Genomic DNA, 19371 nt, shown 5'->3' on the forward strand with positions numbered 1-19371 from the left:
TCCCAGCGTATGGAAATTCAGCTAAGTAATGTCAAGGCAGGCGATCACACGGCAAGGCATAAGCACACCCACTATGTCTTGGCGAGCGATCACTTTGTGTTTATAGACGCCCACCAGCCTGCCGCCCAGTTGTGAACGTCATCTCCAGGAAGTATATACAACCATCGGTACATCGGGTTCCATCAGATCTGACCGCAGCGCTTGCGGTTGACTGTTCCCTACTGCAAGCACTTCAGTGTATAATTCAAGTTGGTGACATGTACTATGATGCTGCCTGTTAATTATGCATGCCTCTGAAATGGCGTTGTAACACTCAGGCACGTCTGCGTTCGCACCTCCACTCCCCCGTTACTACTGGCCTGCCATTGTTACCAATCACAAACTTCCTCTCCTGTCTCTCATTCCACTGGGCTGTCTTTGCAGGGGGAGCGAGCGCTACCCGAACGCTCAGACTATTTCAGGCACGCAAAATGCATGCGCAATTGCATAACCGGCCACGTACGAGCGAGCGGCTGCTTGCGAGAGGGTCTGAATCAGGTCCTAACTCTGTATTAATGCCCATTGCTTTGGAACAAGATGTTCAACAAGCACACGAGAGTGATGTTCTGGTGTTCACATACTTTTGCCCATGTAATGTGCTTTTATACACAGCAACGTGACAATGGGTGTGTGACTGATGCTGCCACCAAAGGAACACAGTCATGGGGACGGCAAAGTTGCTGCCTTGACCATTGGCACCCTGGTGAGGCAGCCTGTCACTCTCTTCCACCTTGCAGGGTATCTGGAGAGGCACCCAACGACATTGAAAGGTGCTAGGCTCCTATCTCTTAGCTCAGAGTAGGGGTGGCCATCAGAACGGAGCTGTTATATTGTTTGCAATGTTGCCGCCATTGCACCATGTCTCACGATGGCATGTAGCCAACACCCGTTAACCATTGAGGGTATGCTAGTACGCATGTGGAGTAGACAGCTGCAGTTTGACGCCAGCAGCCATTGGAAATTAGCATGCTGTTGTGCTACAATCCCAGCGTCGACTTGCAAAAGCGTCTCCATTGGATCGGAAATCTCATTGGTTGCCAAGCATCGGTTTCCGATGGCCGTCCCTAGTGCCAGCCACTGAAACAGTAGTTGACTACTTTGGATGCACCAGTGTTCTAGAGTAATTTTGCAGCTAAACTCTATAGCTGAACAGATTCATTTCCTTTTGTGCACTGGCTTACATCAATAATACTGTATATATGGGTGGGTCATGGATTGGTGCAGGACATTTATGGCATTTGGAATTCTGTCCCAGATAGGGTTATGTGACGGTAGTGTCTAAATCCCATTCACGGAGAGGACCCTGACGTCATCAGCCCCAGTGTCCAGCGTCATTCCCGACCATACGAGTGGTAACATAGAGGTAGGGTCACGTGAGCGCCGACGCTTGCCCTCACTCCTCGCCTTCTTCCGCCAGCACTCGGGGCGTGTTGACATCAGACGTCGTTTTTACTCACAACTCCTGTTAACATGGCGGCGAGGGCACCGGGTAAGGACGGTGGACTGTACCACTTGTGAATGTTACGGCCGGGGGATGTGAGGGTAGATGCAGCGGGGGCGGTTAGTGGTTTTGTGGCGGTGCGGGGGTGATAATAGGCGCTGGGTCTCCTCCCTCCCTCCTGCAGCCGGGCAGATGACCCCGTGCCCTCCATGTGACCCAGCAGTGACCGAGGGCTGGGGGCACCGCCACGCTCTATGCCAGGCTACTACCGTGAACTTTGGCACGAAATAAAAAGCTCCCCCCTCCGGTCTATATTAGTCTGATAGTGCATGCATCATATGTGTACTGTATTGCCTGCACTGACCCCTACCCCCCCCCCCCCCCCCAAGGGTATGAGGGAGATCTGGGCATTAGAGCCCCCGTCTCTGCCCATAGGCATGGGGTAAGTGTAGTGTAGGGTGTTACTGCTGATACTGAATCACCAGACAATAGTGGCACCTGAATAAAAAGTAGAGACTCTCTTACATTATTTAATTGTATTTGTATATTTGCAATTTCTACTTCAGGGTCCATAGGGGGTCCACAGGGTTGACCTTGGGGTATAGGTTGGGAACCAAATCCGGGCACCACGCAGTTAAAGCTTTTAGCTCCCAGGATGCACTTGGGTCCACTCTCCCTATAACCCCGCCCCCCAGCCAGAGGCACCTCAGTTTAAGTTGGTGCCCGGCCGGAGTCGGGTCACCGTTACTGCAGGGGGGCTGCTTAGCAGCCTCTAAGCTTAAAAGAGTTTTGTTTTATTATTTTTTTACTACTCTTCAGAGCGGCAGCATCAGACTGTCCAATGGACGTCTGAGCTGCCGCTCCTACACCCCGCCGGCGCTGCGACGCCAGTACAGATCTGGGGATCGCAGCGGGACCCCAGAGTCTGTACTAGCCGGGCTCTGGAGGAATCCCTGGGCTGCTGCCGGATCGACGGGGACAGGTAAGTCGCGTGGTCACCGCTTGCGGTGACCCGCGTGTACATGCAGCCTTATGCCTCCGGTCTCTGGGGACAGACCGGAGGCGCTAGCGGTGGCGGCGGGCTCCCCCTCCATGGAGGCATACCCCGCGTGTCCACAGCCCACCAGGGATTATAGCGGCAGCGGGAGCCGGCATCCCGGGGGGTTAATTGCTAGCCAGGGGAGGAAGCCTTCCCTGTCTAGCGGCTCCTCCCCTCAGCTCAGCGCGCCTTTCAATACTACAGTCTGGCGTCGCTGAGCTGCTTCCTCCGCGGGCCACGCTTCTTCTGAGGTCTCCAGCGGCCATTATCTCTCTGTGGTGCTGCAGAACTCTTAGGATGTCAGTGAGCCCAGTCCCCCTGCGTACCTGGCCATTTGGGTGAGTGTACACAGCGCTATAGCCTTCCCAGACACTGAATCTGGGCAGTTGAATGTAGCGACATTGTGCAGTATATTATATGTCATGCTTATGTATGTATATATATTTTTCTGCATTGTATGTGACTTTTGCTAGTGCTGACTGTCTGCTTTTTCTCTCACCTGTCAGTGTATATCTATCCCTTTTCTTTATCTGCCCTAATACAGGTGTACCTGGGGTGGTTCTGAGACCTCACATATATATATTTGTTAATATCTGTGAGGTTTGTCACATACTGTTGCGTGCTGCACGTTGCCATATTTTAGATGGAACTGTGAGTTGCGTACGCTGATAATGGGTTCCTGCAGCTAATCTTAGCGTCAGTCAGGACCGGTATGGCACTGCTTAATATTTCCGTCAAGATAGTCAGATATATCTGACCAGGAGATTGCACACGATACTGCACCCATTATTGCTATCCTGCAAGTCATAGCCTGCAGGAATTAGTGCGGAGGATTTTAACTCAGACAGGTTTACGTATGCGGCACCATCTGGTGCCGGGCCCCTTGCACGACCCCCTTAAAGGGCGTTGTTTCTCAGGATCCTCTCCTTTGAGGATCGCCGGGCGGGCCCCATTGTCGTCACTCGCTTGGAGTTACTTCACCATACTGCCCTTTGGAACTCGGGGTATCTCGCAATTTCTTGCAATTTACCCCTGTGTCACAGACTATCGCTCCCTGCCGGGGGTTTTCACAGTACATGAATTACCTCCGATACCACATCGGTCTGTCATTCCCCTTGCAGGGATTACCACAACGGCCACCCTGGTGGATGTCGTTTTATACGAAATACTAATTGGCGTGATATACGCCCTGTGGTTACTGACCAGTGGCTCTGCCGTGAACTGGATGGTATATTCGGCTCTTTCCCTCTCACATGGGGGGAGCCGATCTCAAGTATTATTATCCCTGCTTTGGGGCTGGTAGCCAGGCTCATTCTGGATATAGAGAATGTCGATCCTGCACCAGTATCATACATCTCCCGTTTTCTGCCCAGCGGGTGGATCTCATAGCGGGAGTCTGGCTGTCCCCAGATACGAGGAGTCACAAAGGCCTCCTGTTTCCCATTCCCTGAGGGTCCTCACAAGTAATGGAAATCCCCTTCTCGGATGGATTTGTATGTTAATCATCGGGTTACAGGCATTAATACGCCTCCCATCCCGGCCTGGACGAATTTTACGGATCCGTAGGTGGTAACTTTGCCTGAAATCAATGTACTCGTTTTCAGGGCCTGTTGCCCGTCCTACCATGGCCATCGCATGGTGATGCTTTTGTGACGTTTTTCCCCTCCAACACGTCTGAGGTTCAAATATCTTTTTGCCGCTCACAAAATATGCAGTGGTCATATGTGGGATTACCTCATGGGATGCCGGTCTTCTAACTTTCAGGGTTTCGGCGGCGGCTGTATCCGCCGCAGTACCCTATGGCTGCGTTATGGGAAAGCAGAGGTGCACACTCCTTCCAGGGGGAAGTTCTTGTTTGGTCCTGACCTTGACAAGATCGTTGCATCATTGGCAGTATCACTAATGGGGAGATACCGTCTTTAGCTACTACCACTACATTCGGACTAACTCTGTTAAGTCTTTTTGTCCTCAGGGTCAGCCTAAAGGCCTGTTTTTTCCTAGGCTGTCGGCCTCCACGGGGGCCACCATATCCAGTACCGAGCAGTCCTGGACTTCCGGACGACCCTGTTTCTACACCTGAGGATATACCCTCAGCCTGACGGGACAGGTCTACATCTGGGGAATTTCCAGAGTGAGGTACTGATTCTCAACGGCCTCTCATTGCTCATGCAGCCTCCTCACAGGCATTGTTACACGGGCCCTTCTTCAGAACTGATCAGGGCCTTACAATCCCAGAAAGCTATACAGTCTTTGTGGTAAGCAGAGCTATTTCGGCCAACCTCACTATCTCAGTGAGGGACTGGTTGTTCTACTTTCTTTTTGGGGCGGTGACCGACTGGTCCTCCTTTGCCTATACTCTGTCTCAAATCCCTGAATCAGATTCCAACGGTGCCTTGACTCAGGTGGAATCGTCCATGCTCCATCATCCGATGTTTGGAACCTGGGGATTTTATGGTATATCCGAGTATTCAGGATACGTACCTACGGGTACATACAGAGCCCTCTCATCAGCATGGGTTCAGGTTTGCTGTGCCACAGCAACACTTGTAAGTTTCGGGCTCTGCCTTTTGGGGCTGTCCTCAACTCCACCGGGGTTTACCAGCTTTATGGATTTTCTGACAGTTCACCTGTTCAGTGTATCCGAATGCTCCTTTCTCTGGACGGTCTCCTGCTTTTAGCAGGATCACCAAGGTACTTTACCGCCAGGTCAGGATAACCGGGGCTTCTTCTCGGCACAGATAATTAGTCAACGGAGGAAAAGTCCTCCCTGCATCCCTCACAGGGATTTCTTCATCTGGGAGCACTGCTGGATTCTCAGAATCTGAGAATTTTTCTGGCGTAAGACAAGATCTCCACTCTTCAACTTCGAGTGTGCGGATATCTACGCAGTCGACATATGTCATTACTCTTTGTGATGCGCGGTCTACCAGAGTGTCTACCTTTTGGTAGGGTGGAATGTGCTCAGTTCCATTCCAGGCCTTGCCATAATTGACTCCCCTCCAGATGGATCGAGTTTTTTCCATCGGATCGCTGTTCGAACGATGATACTTTCTCCGGAGGCGAGTTGGTCTCTGTCCGGGTGGCTATGGCCATCTCGTCCAGGGTGTTCTTTGCTAAAGACAGTGTCTGGTCCGCATTCATTTCGGGGCAGTTGGACGTCTGTCGCTTCTGCCCTGCCACTTAACTTGTTGATACTTTAAGCTGTCTTGGACTTTCACTCTGGCCTAACCCATTTGTCACGGTAAACCTGAATAGGTTCAGTCCGACAGTGTCACAACAGTGGCTTCCATCTAGGCAACACTGGTAGTTGGGTGGCACTGTTAGGAATGTCACCCATTCTGACATAGTCCAAGGGTCTTCTCCTGGCCAACTCTGCGGTGTTTATTCCCGGAGCTCTCCATTGGGAAGCGGGCTTCCTCAGCCGTCACGGCGTGCATCCCGGGGACTAGTCTCTTCTCCAAGAGAGGTTTCAACTCCTGGTGAGCAGAGGGGGCCTCCCTGAGGGGATTAATCCCCATGGCCTTCTGACTCGATCACACATTACCGGTGTTACAGTCCAGCTCTAGGAGTACTGAGGCTACCTTCAGTGACTCTTTGTCAGTGAAGTGGTCCTTCCACTTTGTGTACCTGTGTCCTCCGGTCTCCCTTCTTCCTCGAGGTCTTCGGAAGTTTAATTCGAGACGGAGGGGCTTTCCTTCTGGGGGCTCCAGGTCGTCCCAGACATCACTGGTACTAAGATTTTCGGAGTCTCCTCCTCGATGCTCCGTTCCTACTGCTTCACTATCTGGACCTGTTGTCTCAGGGTCCTTGTTTTTCCCTGGATCTGGATCGCTTGTCTTTAACTGCGCCCCTACTGTGGTCCTCGGGCTTCCCTGGCTCTGTCTTCATTGAGATGTTTAGAGCAGATAGGCCAGACTTTGCTGGGATCTGCCACGGACTGTGGCGTACATAATTCTTATGATATCGTACCTGTCGATACGATCCTCCGGTGTCCAGGATTTCCAGATATTCTGGCATTCCTTCCAGCTGGCTTGGGTTTCACCCTTGGCCTGGCCTTCCTGACAGTGCGGATCTCTACACTGTCGGTATGGTTAAGATATGGAATTGCTCCGCTCTGGTATCCAGTTCATCCTTTGGAGTGTTTTCTGGATTATGTCTCCACTTGTCCTCCCTAGGGACTCCTGGGGAGTTAGTATTGGTTCTTTGTTCCCTCCAGGGACAGTCAATGGAACCGCTGGTTGTGATAGCCATTACATGGTCTATTGTTTAAGCTCTCTCTCTCTCTCTCTCTCAGGGTGTTTAAATCAACCAGGAGAGTGTCTGAATGGGGAGCGTTCTCATGTGGCTCCCTCTTCTGGAGGGCATCATGTCAGGGTGTGAGTTGCTCTCGCCCTGTGTTTCTTCTTAAAGTGGTTTTTAGGTTCCATATTATTCTGGAACTTATGGTATGGCCATTCAGTTCCCAGTCCTCTCGGCTGTTGTGGCCTCATGGACTGTGGTCCGGCCTCTTTGGCTTTATGTGATCCGTTCAAGTTCCTTATGGTAAGCGGACTCCTTATTGGTGGTCTGCGGTTTCTGGTTTTAACAGGAAACGATGGCCGGCCTATAATGAAATGTTGACTGGATGGCCTCGTATGTCTTCCTCAGGGGCCTACCCATGGGTGGGCATTTCTGTCGTTGAGGCTTGTTTTTTTCTCGGGCCGTGTAACCCTCGTGGGCGGCTCGTCGTGGCGCCTCGGCTGTTTTGCCTTACTAGGTGTCCACGTGGTCTTCTGTCCATACCTTTTTAAGGTTCTAGGCATTGGTTTCCTTTGCCTCTCAGGATGCTTCCTTTTTGGCGACGGATTCTCCTCTCAGCACAGGAGCGTCCCCACCCTTGGTTGAACTGCTTTGGGACATCCCCAAGGTCAACCCTGTGGACCCCCTATGGACCCTGAAGTAGAAAACAAGAGATATGGTAAGAACTTACCTTTGTTATCTCTGTTTCTACGAAGTCCATAGGGTCCACAGGGCGCCCGCCCTGACGCACCTGGCTTCATATGGGCTGTGTTACTGGTCACCGGCTTCCCGTCTCCTTTTCTGTGAGTATGGTTCTAGAGTGTTCCAGTTTTCTCTCTCTTTTTCTCTCCTCCTCCGGCCTTTGGCTACTTACAATCTGAGGTGCCTCTGGCTGGGGGGCGGGGTTATAGGGAGAGTGGACCCAAGTGCATCCTGGGAGCTAAAAGCTTTAACTGCGTGGTGCCCGGATTTGGTTCCCAACCTATACCCCAAGGTCAACCCTGTGGACCCTATGGACTTCGTAGAAACAGAGATAACAAAGGTAAGTTCTTACCATATCTCTTGTTATTGATGTCATTTTGTTATCACTGCGCGGAGCCCCTGTAGTGCGCTACACATGCTGATTAAACTAGAGCCCTCCTGGGTGTGCAGCTATCTGGTAGTGAAGCTCAGGCAATTTTACTGTCCTCCCCATTACAATAACTATTAAGGAGCCACATCTCCTCCCCTCTTTCAAATGAGGTGCCACTGCGAATATTAAAGAAAGGATGGTAGGGAGATAACCACCAACCCCCATCCCCCCCCAAATCATCGTTCATTTCAAGGCTAAATATGAATCATGCATCTCCTGCACTCACCTAATTACACACCAGACTGTGTTTCATTTAAATACAGGGAATGTTAATTTCAAAATACAGTATTGCAGTCATTTGTCTAGCCGGCCAACTGCATCCAAGTCTACCCTTCTGGCCAGTCACCACACTGACTCACATACACATGAGAATTGCTCTGCATCATTTGCTACCAGGTGTAACATAGATTCTATACACTAACTATGCTTTTTTCATGGGTATAAGGTGGACAATTCAATTGAACGGGATGTAAATAGAGCCGGAAGGAGTTCCTGGAGCTATACATTTTTTTTACCCTGCGTCCGGCACTTAGTAGGGAGATGCTGGTTAGCACAGCTTAAGCCGGTTGTTTAGGCACGCTAACCGGCATTTTTAAAGTGCCAGCTGCGATGTTAACGTCGCACTAAGCTGAAAAATTGCATCGCGACCGGCACTTTTGTCGGATTTCTGCTCGCATCCTTAGGAGGGTGCGAGAAAAAAAATCCTTTAGTCGGGCTAACAGGTCAGTGAATTGAATAGCTTCAGGAACTCCTGCCCAGGGCTATTCACATTGCGCTGAATTGAATCACCCCCATAGAGACAGAAAACCCCCCCCCCCTTCTCAGTTTTGTCCACTATCCGCCCTTTTTACCATCTCTTACTAGTTTTCACCAAGTAATGCTTGTGGCATGTGAAAAAGCGTTCAAATATGCTACCAAAATGAATCCCCGTTGTTCTGGGAGAAGGGGAGGGTGTTGGGGCCGGACAGAGCAGCTGAGAGGGGGATGGAGCAGGACAAAGCTGCAGATTTGAGGGGGAGTTGTGCAGACTGGGGTGTCATGACGTATGCCGAATCCCTTTACTAGTGTGCATTTATATCTAACTATACTGTATATATTTCTTCTTCAGGGTCCATAGGGATCCACAGGGATACCATGGGAAATAATGTGGTTGGAGAAATCCAGGCACCAAACAGTTAAAGCTCCCAGGATGCCTTGGGTCCTCATCCATATATACCCTACCCTTAGCCACAGGCCTTCAGTTGTTTGTTTGGTGCGGCAGGATGCAGATGCACCAATGTAACTGGACTGCTCGGGCAGTCCTAAGCTTTTATTTTATTTTCTATGTTTTTGGGTTGGCAGTACTGAGCTTCTGAATTAAGACGCATATACTGCGACTCCCCCTAGCTCCGCCAGGCCGCAACACCAGTAATAGAGCAGGTGATTCTGGCAGTCTTCTTTTCGGTCTTTTCGTCCTCAGGGACGAGCAAAGGAACAGTCTTCTTCCAGGCAGTCTAGTTTTCGCAGGACAACCAGGCGACAAACGAAGAGGTCTGGGCTGGCCAGATGTCCATCTTCTAAGCCGGACGACAACTCTCGGCTTGATTGGGCTGGCCTCCACCTAGGGGATCCCAGTGTGGGGGCCGACTTCTTCAGTTTGCAGATTGCCAGCATCAAACAACAACAGATGCCTGGGTCCAAGAAGTGGCCTCTCAGGGGTATGCTCTCACTTTCTGGAGGCATCCTCCCCAGAAGTTTTTTTTGCACAATTCCTCCTTCAGGTGTGGTAAAGGTGGCCCTTCAGGAGGTCATTCATTCCCTGCTGCAGGCAGGGGGTTAATAATACCGGTTCCTGTGTTACAAAAAGGAAGGGGTTATTATTCCAATCTATTTTTGGTTCAGAAACCAAATGGGTCTCATTGCCCTATTCTAAATCTAAATCCCTCAACAAATGTTTCCGGGGACATTGAAGCAGAAAATTAGAGTTATGGTAGACGGACCTGGCTGCATTGGGTCATTTTTCTTCGGGTCACAGATTTCCTCGTTTTGTGTAAGAGTGTTTCTGGTGTACGATTGCCCTTCTCCTCTTTCCTTCTCCTGCCTTGAGGCTTGTTAACAAAACTGAAGGCCTGTGGCTATGGGTGGGCTACATATGGAGGAGCACCTGAGGCATCCTGGGAGCTGAAACCTTCAACTATTTGGTGCCTGGATCTCTCCAACCACATTATCCCTATGGACCGCGAAGATATATATTTTTTTCCCTTTGCTTGCGTGGGTTTCCTTCGGGTACTCCTGTTTCCTCCCACACTCCAAAAATATACTGGTTGGTTAATTGGCCCCCAACAAAGATAACCCTAGTGTGTATATGTGGGAGGGAATATAGATTGTAAGTTCCACTGGGACCAGGACTGATGTGAATGGCCAGATATTCTCTGTAAAGTGCTGCAGTATATGTGTGCGCTATATAAATAACTGGTAATAATAAAATGTATTGATATTTATATACACATTCGCTAGGAAACAAGTTTATTTGCATTTAAACTGACGTGTCACAAAAAAATTAATTTCCTAAAACCCTTCTTTCATCAAGCAGTTAAGGTGGTAGTACAAGCGAGAAGTGGAACATAGGAGTTGGGTTTCCGCATTTTTACTTTTTGTGTTTTTTTGTTGTTTTTTTTCCCCTCTAGTTGCTGCTTCGGGTCGGTTCATGGGCAGCCTGTGCAAGTGGTATTATAATCTTGCTGGATTCAACAAACTAGGTATAGTCTAATTATATTTGACCCAATAAAACATTTTTGTGATTTATCATTTTTGCACAGAAAAAGACCAAAGAACCATTTGCATTGGCTACGATTATCTTGGCAGGTTTAATGCGGGATGATACACTGTACGAAAACGATGATGTGACAGAGGCAATCAGGAGGCTCCCACCCAAGTTGTACGATGACAGAATCTTTCGTATCAAAAGAGCTCTGGATCTGGATATGAAAAAGACTATACTCCCGAAGGAACAGTGGACGAAATATGAAGAGGTGCACATTCTCATTATTCATTGGCCGAACACATTACTCTTTACTGATATGCATTTGTCAGTTAACTATACACTAATCCAGTGTTTCTCAAACTCATTCCTCTGGGAGGACTCTCAGTGCATGTTTTCCAGGTCTCCTCACAGTACCACAAGTGAAATAATAAGCTCCATCTGTTGAAACCATGCACTGTTAGTGCTCCCTGAGTAGTGGGTTTGGGAAACACTACATAGTGTTCTCCCCAGAATTTCCACAAAGCTGGGCAGCACCATGAGGCAGCCGGGGGAAGGGAGGGTAGTGTGATGGGGCACCGCGCAATGGCATTCCACCCATTGCCTGGCGGCTTCAGAACAGGAGAGGGGGAGGCTGTGTGTCTGCAATGCCTGTAGCGGCGGTACCATGAGACAGCCAGGGAAGGGAGGGCGAGTCTCCACCGCGCATCCTCCCCACTAGCATCCCACAAACTGCCAGGCGGAGAGGCGAGTCCGCAATGCCTGCAGCTTGCCTTCTGTAGTACATATTGGTAGCTGTTCAATCACTTCAGTAAGATCACTCAGGTGCATGTAAGGGAGGGATTATTCTATACAAGAAACAGCAAAGGGTATCTCCCAGCACACTGAAAGATATCAGCAATAAGAATTAAAAGACTACATGGTGGTAGATAATTCAAAGATCTCAGTTGCACTTATTTGGAAAAAAATGGCTAAGCCTCCAGGCCACTTCACAGCTTCTCTGATTACTGGAAGTCCCTAATACTAAAGGCCCCCATACATCAGCAATTGATTGCAGCAATTGTGCAATGTGCAATCGATTGTGTATAAAAATCTTTCCCTTTTTCAAACAATTGCAGAATTTCCACAATCGATTGAAAAAGGGAAAGATTGTGTATAAAAATCGATTGCAAATTGCACAATTGCTGCAATCAATTGCTGATGTATGGGGGCCTTTAGTCAAAGCCTGGGGCGCGGAACCCCAAAAAAGCCGGCAAATGCCAGCCACCACAGGGCAGCACACCTGTGAGACGCTAAGGTGTGACTAAGTGTTAATAATCAAAAGCTATGTGTTAAAAGGTGATACACAGGTGAAAGGTGTAATTAAAATGCTAAATAAAGTAGTAGTAAATTGCGATTTTTAATTCCTGTATATTTTTTTTTTTATCTGCTTTTCCTAAGTGAAAGTATGAAGTGATGAGGAGTCTTCAATGAAATTAGTGACGTGGGTTTCATGATTTAGTACTGGATCAATATCGCATTTAAAAAAACAAACAAGCTCTTATATTTTGTTTGTTGAAAAATTACTTTAGTTATTTATATTTTAATTTAATCCGTCTCCTGTCTGGCTTCATTATATTAGAGACCTAGCCATTACCATTGTAGTGTAGGAGGGTTACACCTCGTCACTGTGCTTTGTGGAGTAAGTAGCAGAAATATATAGGTCAGTTCAGTTAGGAGTGAACGGGGCGAAGCACCTTTATATTAGCACCTCATCTTGCCCCCGTCTCACACCGGGCTCGCAGATTTTAAAACATCCATTTTGGGCTGTGACCCTAAATCACAGTGTCAAGGGATGCCATAAGTGCCGTATATGCGCGCACTTCTAATTCAGTTCACCCCTTAGGAATCTGTTCCGTTAACGGTGTGGCCACAATGTACCGTTCTAGAACAGCACATTGTGGCCAATAACATCACTAGTTATTCCTTGCCCTTCATAGAGGTGCGCAGGTTGTTCAGCCTGCCATAGTGGTCATATATGTGCGCACTGTCAGATGTTTGGCGGCCGATCGCTCGAGTTGAAACGTCCCCTTTTATTTCTGATTTCTACTTCAGGGTCCATAGGGGGTCCACAGGGTTGACCTTGGGGTATAGGTTGGGAACCAAATCCGGGCACCACGCAGTTAAAGCTTTTAGCTCCCAGGATGCACTGGGTCCACTCTCCCTATAACCCCACCCCCAAGCCAGAGGCACCTCAGTTTAAGTTGGTGCCCGGCCGGAGTCGGGTCACCGTTAGCGCAGGGGGAGCTGATTAGCAGCCCCTAAGCTTATTTTATTTTTTTAGGGACAAAGTTTTTTCATAGACTTTGGACTCTTCAGAGCGGCAGCGTCGGACTGTCCATAGGACGTCTAAGCTGCCGCTCCGTCACCCCGCTGGCGCTGAGACGCCAGTACAGATCTGGGGATCTCAGCGGGACCCCAGAGTCTGTACTAGCCGGACTCTGCGGTCGCCCAGGACTGCTGCCGGATCCACGGGGAGCAGGTAAGGTCGCGGATCACCGCTTGCGGTGATCCGCGCATTTCAAATGCAGTCCTGTGCCTCCGGTCTCAGGGGACAGACCGGAGGCGCCGGCAGTGGCGGCGGGCCCCCCATACCCCGTGTGTCCACTAGACCACCAGGGACTTAACGATCGGTGCAGGGAGCCGGCGTCCCGGGGGTTAATAGCCGGCCAGGGGAGGCAGCCTTCCCTGTTACAGCGGCTCCTCCCCTCAGCTCAGCGCGCCTTTCAGTATCCATAGTCTGGCGTCGCTGAGCTGCTTCCTCCGCGGGCCACGCTTCTTCTGAGGTCTCCAGCGGCCATTTTATCTCTGTGGTGCAGCAGAAATCTCTGGAGATGGCAGTGAGTCCAGTCCCCCTGCGTACCTCACCATCAGGTCAGTGTACACAGCGCTGTAGCCTTCCCAGACACTGAATCTGGGCAGTTGAATGCAGTGTAATAGTGCAGTATATTATATGACATGTTTATGTATATATGTATATATCTGCATTGTATGTGACTTATGCTAGTGCTGACTGTACTTTATTCTCTCACCTGTCAGTGTATATCTATCCCTTTTCTTTATCTGCCCTAATACAGCTGTACTTAGGGTGGTTCTGAGACCTCACATTTATATACTTGTTAATATTTGTGTGGTTTGTCACATACTGTTGCGTGCTGCACGTTGCCATATTTTAGATGGAACTGTGTGTTGCATACGCTGAAAATGGGTCCCTGCAGCTATTTTTGGCATCAGTCAGGACCAGTATAGTGCTGCTTAATATTTCCGCCAAGATGGGTCAGATATGTCTGACCAGGAGATAGAGCGTTATACTGCACCCATTTTTACTATCCTGCAAGTCATGTGCTGCAGGTGTTAGTGCGGAGGATTTGACTCATAAAGGGTTCTGTATGTGGCGTCATCTGGTGCCGGCCTCTTTCACGACCCCCTTGGGCGGTTTGTTTTCTCGGGATCCTCTCAATTGCGGATCGCCGGGCGGGCCCCATTGTTGTACCTCACTTGGGGTTACTTCACCATACTGCCCTTTTCATCTCAGGGTATCTCGCAGCTTCTTGCACTCTTCCCCTGTGACACAGACTACCGCTCCCTGCAGGGGTTTTTTGCAGTATATGAATTCCCCCTGATGCCACAATAGTCTGTCATTCCCCTTGCAGGGATTACCACAACAGCCACCCTGGGTGGATGTCGTTTTCTACGAAACGCTAATTGGCGTGGTTGACGCCCTGTGGTTACTTCCCAGTTGGCTCTGCCGTGAACTGGGTACTGTTCGGGGCTCTTTCCCTCTTACACGGGGGGAAGCCTATTTCAGGTATTATTATCCCTGCTTTAGGGCTGGTAGCAGGTCCATTCTGGTTAGAGTGAATGTTGACCTGCACCTGTATCATACACCCTCAGTATTGCGTGCCTTCGGGTTACCTGTTGCTGACTAGCGGGTGGATCGCATAGCGGGACTCTGGCTGTTGCCAGATAGGAGGTGTTACAACAGTGTTTGGCCTCCTGTCCCAAATTCCCTGAGGGCATCACGAGCCCCTCCTGGGGGGGATGGGCGTGTTACTCGTCTGATTACAGACGTTACTACGCCTCCCATTCCTGCGTGGTCGGATTCTTCGGATCCGTAGGTGGTAACTCTGCCTGAAATCAGTATACTTGCTTTCGGGAGTTGTTACCCATCCTACCATGGCTATAGCATGGTTGGTTAATACTATTGCATATTGGGTTGATGCATTTGTAACGTTTTTTCCCCTCCAACACGTCGGGGGTTCAAATGTATTTGGTCGCTCATGTAATATATGCAGTTGTCATAGGTGGACATGCCTATATTGGATACCAGTCTCCTAACTTTCAGAGTTCCGGCTGCGACTGTATCCTCCGTAATACCCTATGGCTGCGCTCTGAGAATGCAGAGGTGCAGATACCATCTTTAGGGTTGATATTGTTTGGTCCTGACCTTGACAAGATTGTAGTAACATTGGCAGTATTACTAACGACAAGTTTACCGCTTTCAGCTATGCACACTACAAGGCCTCAGACTAAGTCTGTTAAGTCTTTTTTGTCCTCTCGGTCAGCCTAAAGGTCTGTTTCTTCGTAGACTGTCGGCATCTACAAGGGCCGACATATCCAGTACCGAGCAGGCCTGGACTGCCAGCCGATCCTGCTTCTGAACCTACGGATATCTCTTCAGTCTGACGGGACAGGCCTACAACTGGGAGATACCGATTTTCTCAGTTCGCCCGGTATTAGTGTCAAGTTGCCGCGGCTACGTGGGTAGGAGGGTACGCCCTCTTTACAAGGGCCTTACAGATCCAGAAAGCTATGCAGTTGTTGCGGTAAGCGGAGCTAATTGGGCCATCCCCACTATCTCAGTGAGGGACTGGTTGTTCTGTTTTCTTTCTGGTGCGGTGGCTGAATGGTCCTCTTTGGCCTGTTCTCTGTCTCAATTCCCTGAACCAGTTCCTAAAGCTACCTGGGCTCAGGAGGAAATCCCTATGCTCCATCATACGATGTTTGGAACCTGGGGACTTTAGGGTATCACTGGATATACAGGACGCGTGCCTACGGGTACTTACAGAGACCTTTCCTCAGCATGGGCTGAGGTTTGCTGTATCACAGCAACACTTACAATTTTTCGGGCTCTGCCTGTTGGGACTGTCCTCAGCCCCACAGGGGTTTACCAGCGTTTTGGATTTTCTGACAGTTCTTCTGTTCAGTATATCCCAATGCTCCTGTACCTGGACGGCCTCCTGCTCTTAGCGGGATCACCGGGGTACTTTACGGCCAGGTCAGGATGACTGTGGCTTCTTCAGGGTGCAGACGTTTAATCAACGGGGAAAAAGTCCTCCCTGCATCCCTCTCTGGGTATTCTTCATCTAGGATCCCTGCTGGGTTCTCAGAATCTGAGAATTCTTCTGGCGTAAGACGGAATCTCCTCTCTTCCATTAGGAGTACATGGTTGTCTGCGCAGTCGACAGATGTCTTTACACTCTGGGATGCATGGTGGAATGGGCTCAGTTCCATTCCAGGCCTTTCCATAATTGGCTCATCTCCAGATGGAATGAGTTTTTTCTGTCGGATAACTGTTCAAACGATGATGCTCTCTCCGGAGGCAAGTCGGTCCCTGTCCGGGTGGCTATGGCCATCTCGTCCAGGGTTTTCTTTGCTAGGGACAGTGTCTGGACCGAATCCTTTTCAGTGCAGTTGGACGTCTGTCGATTCCACCCTGTCAATTAACTTACTCTGGCATAACTCTTGTTTCCCGGTGAACCTGAAAAGGTTCAGTCCGACAGGGTCAGGACAGTGGCTTCCTTTTTAGCAACACTGTTCGTTGGGTGGCAATGACAGGTATGTCACATATTCGGACATAGTCCGAGGGTCTCCTCCCGACCATCTCGGCAGCGTTCATTTCAGGAGCTCTCCATTGGGAAGCGGGAGTCCTCAGCCGTCACGACGTGCATCCCGGGGACTAGTCTCTTCCCCAAGAGAGGTTTCATCTCCTGGTGAGCAGGGGGGGCCCCCCTGAGGTGACCCTCATGGCCTTCTGACTTTATCACACTAGGGTGTTACAGTTCAGCTCTGGGGATTCTGAAGCAAACTTCAGCGACTCTTTGTCGGTGAAGTGGTCCTTCCACTTTGTGTACCTGTGTTCTCCGGTCTCCCTTCTTCCTCGAGGTCTTTGGAAGTGTTTTCAATCGAGACGGAGATGCTTTCCTGCTGGTGGTTCCTGCTTGCCCCAGATGTCAGGGGTACTTGGATCTTCGGAGTCTCTACATCGATACTCCATCCCTGATGCTTCACTGCCCGGACCTGTTGTCTCAGGGTCCTTGGTTTTGCCTTGGACCTGGGTCGTTTGTCTTTGACTGTGTCCTTACAGTGGTCTTACGGCTTCCCTGGCTTTGTCATCGTTGGAATGATTAGAGCACATGGATCAGCTTTTGCTGGGACCTACCACAAACTGTGGCAGCCATAAATCTTATGGTATTGTACCTGTCGATACAATCCTCCGGTGTCCAGGATTTCCAGATATTCTGGCATTCCTTCCGGCTGGCTTGGGTTTCACACTTGGCCTGGTCTTCCTGACAGTGCGGATCTCTACACTGTCAGTATGGTTAAGATATGGAATTGCTTCACTCTGGTATCCAGTTCATCCTTTGGAGTGTTTTCTTGATTATGCCTCCATTTGTCCTCCCTAGGGACTCCTTGGGAGTAAGTAGTGGTTCTTCGTTACCTCCGGGGACAGTCAATGGAACCGCTGGTTGTGATAGCCATTACATGGTCTATTGCTTAGGCTCTCTCTTTCTCTCAGGGTGTTTATATCAACCAGGAGAGTGTCTGAATTGGGAGCGTTCTCATGTAGCTCCCTCTTCTGGAGGGCATCATGTCAGGGTGGGAGTTGCTCTCGCCCTGTGTTTCTTCTTAGTGGTTTTCAGGTTCCATATTATTCTGGAACTTATGGTACGGCCATTCTGTCCCCAGTCCTCTCGGCTGGTGTGGCCTCATTGACTGTGGTCTGGCCTCTTTGGATTTATGTGATCCGTTCAGGTTCCTTACGGAAATCGGACTCCTTATTGGTGGTCTGAGATTTCTGGTTTTCACAGGAAAGGATGGCCGGCCTATAACCAAATGTTGACTTGGATGGCCTCGTAGGTCTTCCTCAGGGGCCTACCCATGGGTAGGCCTTCCTGTTGTTGATGCTTGTTTTTTCTCGGGCCATGTGACCCTCGTGTGCGGCTCGCTGTGGCACCTCGGCTGTTTTGCCTTACTAGGTGGCCACGTGGTCTTCTGTCCACACCTTTTTAAGGTTCTAGGCATTGGTTTCCTTTGCCTCTCAGGATGCTTCCTTTTTGGCGACGGATTCTCCTCTCAGCACAGGAGCGTCCCCACCCTGGGTTGAACTGCTTTGGGACATCCCCAAGGTCAACCCTGTGGACCCCCTATGGACCCTGAAGTAGAAAACAAGAGATATGGTAAGAACTTACCTTTGTTATCTCTGTTTCTACGAAGTCCATAGGGTCCACAGGGCGCCCGCCCTGACGCACCTGGCTTCATATGGGCTGTGTGGCTGGTCACCGGTTTTCCGTCTCCCATTTCGGTGAGTATGGTTATTGAGTGTTCCAGTTTTCTCTCTCTTTTTCTCTCCTCCTCCGGCCTTTGGCTACTTACAAACTGAGGTGCCTCTGGCTTGGGGGTGGGGTTATAGGGAGAGTGGACCCAGTGCATCCTGGGAGCTAAAAGCTTTAACTGCGTGGTGCCCGGATTTGGTTCCCAACCTATACCCCAAGGTCAACCCTGTGGACCCTATGGACTTCGTAGAAACAGAGATAACAAAGGTAAGTTCTTACCATATCTCTTGTTTTTGCCGACATCTGTAAAGGTGAATTGGGAAGGGTGAGTTTATTTGAAGGCATCGGGAAGGAAAGCACTGTAATGGGTGTATTTGTTTCAATAGGATGACCAATATCTGGAGCCATACCTGAGAGAAGTTATCCGTGAAAGGAAAGAGAAGGCGGAATGGCAGAAGAAATGAGCTTGCGAGATGCTTTATTATTTATCACCAACAGACAAACCGATGTATTCAACTCCACTTCGAACAATCTCTTTGGTTTTCATACCGTTCTCTGTTTCTAGAGTTGACTACCAAATAAACGTTTCAGATAATCCATTTGATGCGCTTAATAGATTTTTATGTCCTTGATAATAAGCGGTATAAATATAATTCATGTGTGAGTACCCCATGTACATTAACCATATAAAAAATAGTTTGTCTGGGAACTTACCTGTATGTTTCCGCATAGGCCAAACTGGTCACAATGACCAAAGTGTCATGGCAAGTGTTGTATTAAAACACATCGCATATCAATATCTGATACCTCTTCTCGGCAAGAGCTGCCGCTCATAAACCTACAGTATATCTTACCAATCAATTATTGTGTTTTTGGCACAGGCTGTTGTCTGGAATGGTTATGGGTAGGTTTTTATACAAAGTCTCTACTGCAAAAATTGGGCGCACCATAGCTAAAAATTACCCCTCCCCCTAACCTTTTCTTCCCATTAAATTGCAGTGTCTGTAAGGAAACATTTGTTGGTCATGTATGTAGTGTTCCCTCTAGCTCCGGCGGCAGGCAGGGCGCCGGAGCTAGAGAGGGCAATCTTGTGCGCGCGCGTCCGAA

The 19371-nt window shown here is 49.4% G+C and overlaps 1 protein-coding gene across 1 annotated transcript; it reads left to right on the forward strand.

The window, feature by feature from the left end:
- Nucleotides 1-1422: 1422 nt before the first annotated feature.
- Nucleotides 1423-18863, forward strand: UQCRB (ubiquinol-cytochrome c reductase binding protein). The gene is made up of 4 exons (XM_088442624.1): nucleotides 1423-1528; nucleotides 10596-10667; nucleotides 10774-10940; nucleotides 18651-18863. The coding sequence occupies exons 1-4, from the start codon at nucleotides 1510-1512 to the stop codon at nucleotides 18726-18728; spliced, it is 336 nt and encodes a 111-aa protein (XP_088298750.1). The 5' UTR covers nucleotides 1423-1509; the 3' UTR covers nucleotides 18729-18863.
- The last annotated feature ends 508 nt before the right edge of the window (nucleotides 18864-19371 follow it).

This window comes from Taudactylus pleione, unplaced genomic scaffold (assembly GCF_031769625.1).
Source record: "Taudactylus pleione unplaced genomic scaffold, aTauple2 ptg000314l, whole genome shotgun sequence".
NCBI classification, from domain to species: Eukaryota; Metazoa; Chordata; class Amphibia; order Anura; family Myobatrachidae; genus Taudactylus; species Taudactylus pleione.

Excerpts from the sequence above, each read along its gene's own strand:
- UQCRB (XM_088442624.1), top strand. Across the intron at positions 10,668-10,773 it reads TGCTGGATTCAACAAACTAG|GTTTAATGCGGGATGATACA; the intron begins GTATAGTCTAAT and ends TTATCTTGGCAG. Across the intron at positions 10,941-18,650 it reads AGTGGACGAAATATGAAGAG|GATGACCAATATCTGGAGCC; the intron begins GTGCACATTCTC and ends TTGTTTCAATAG.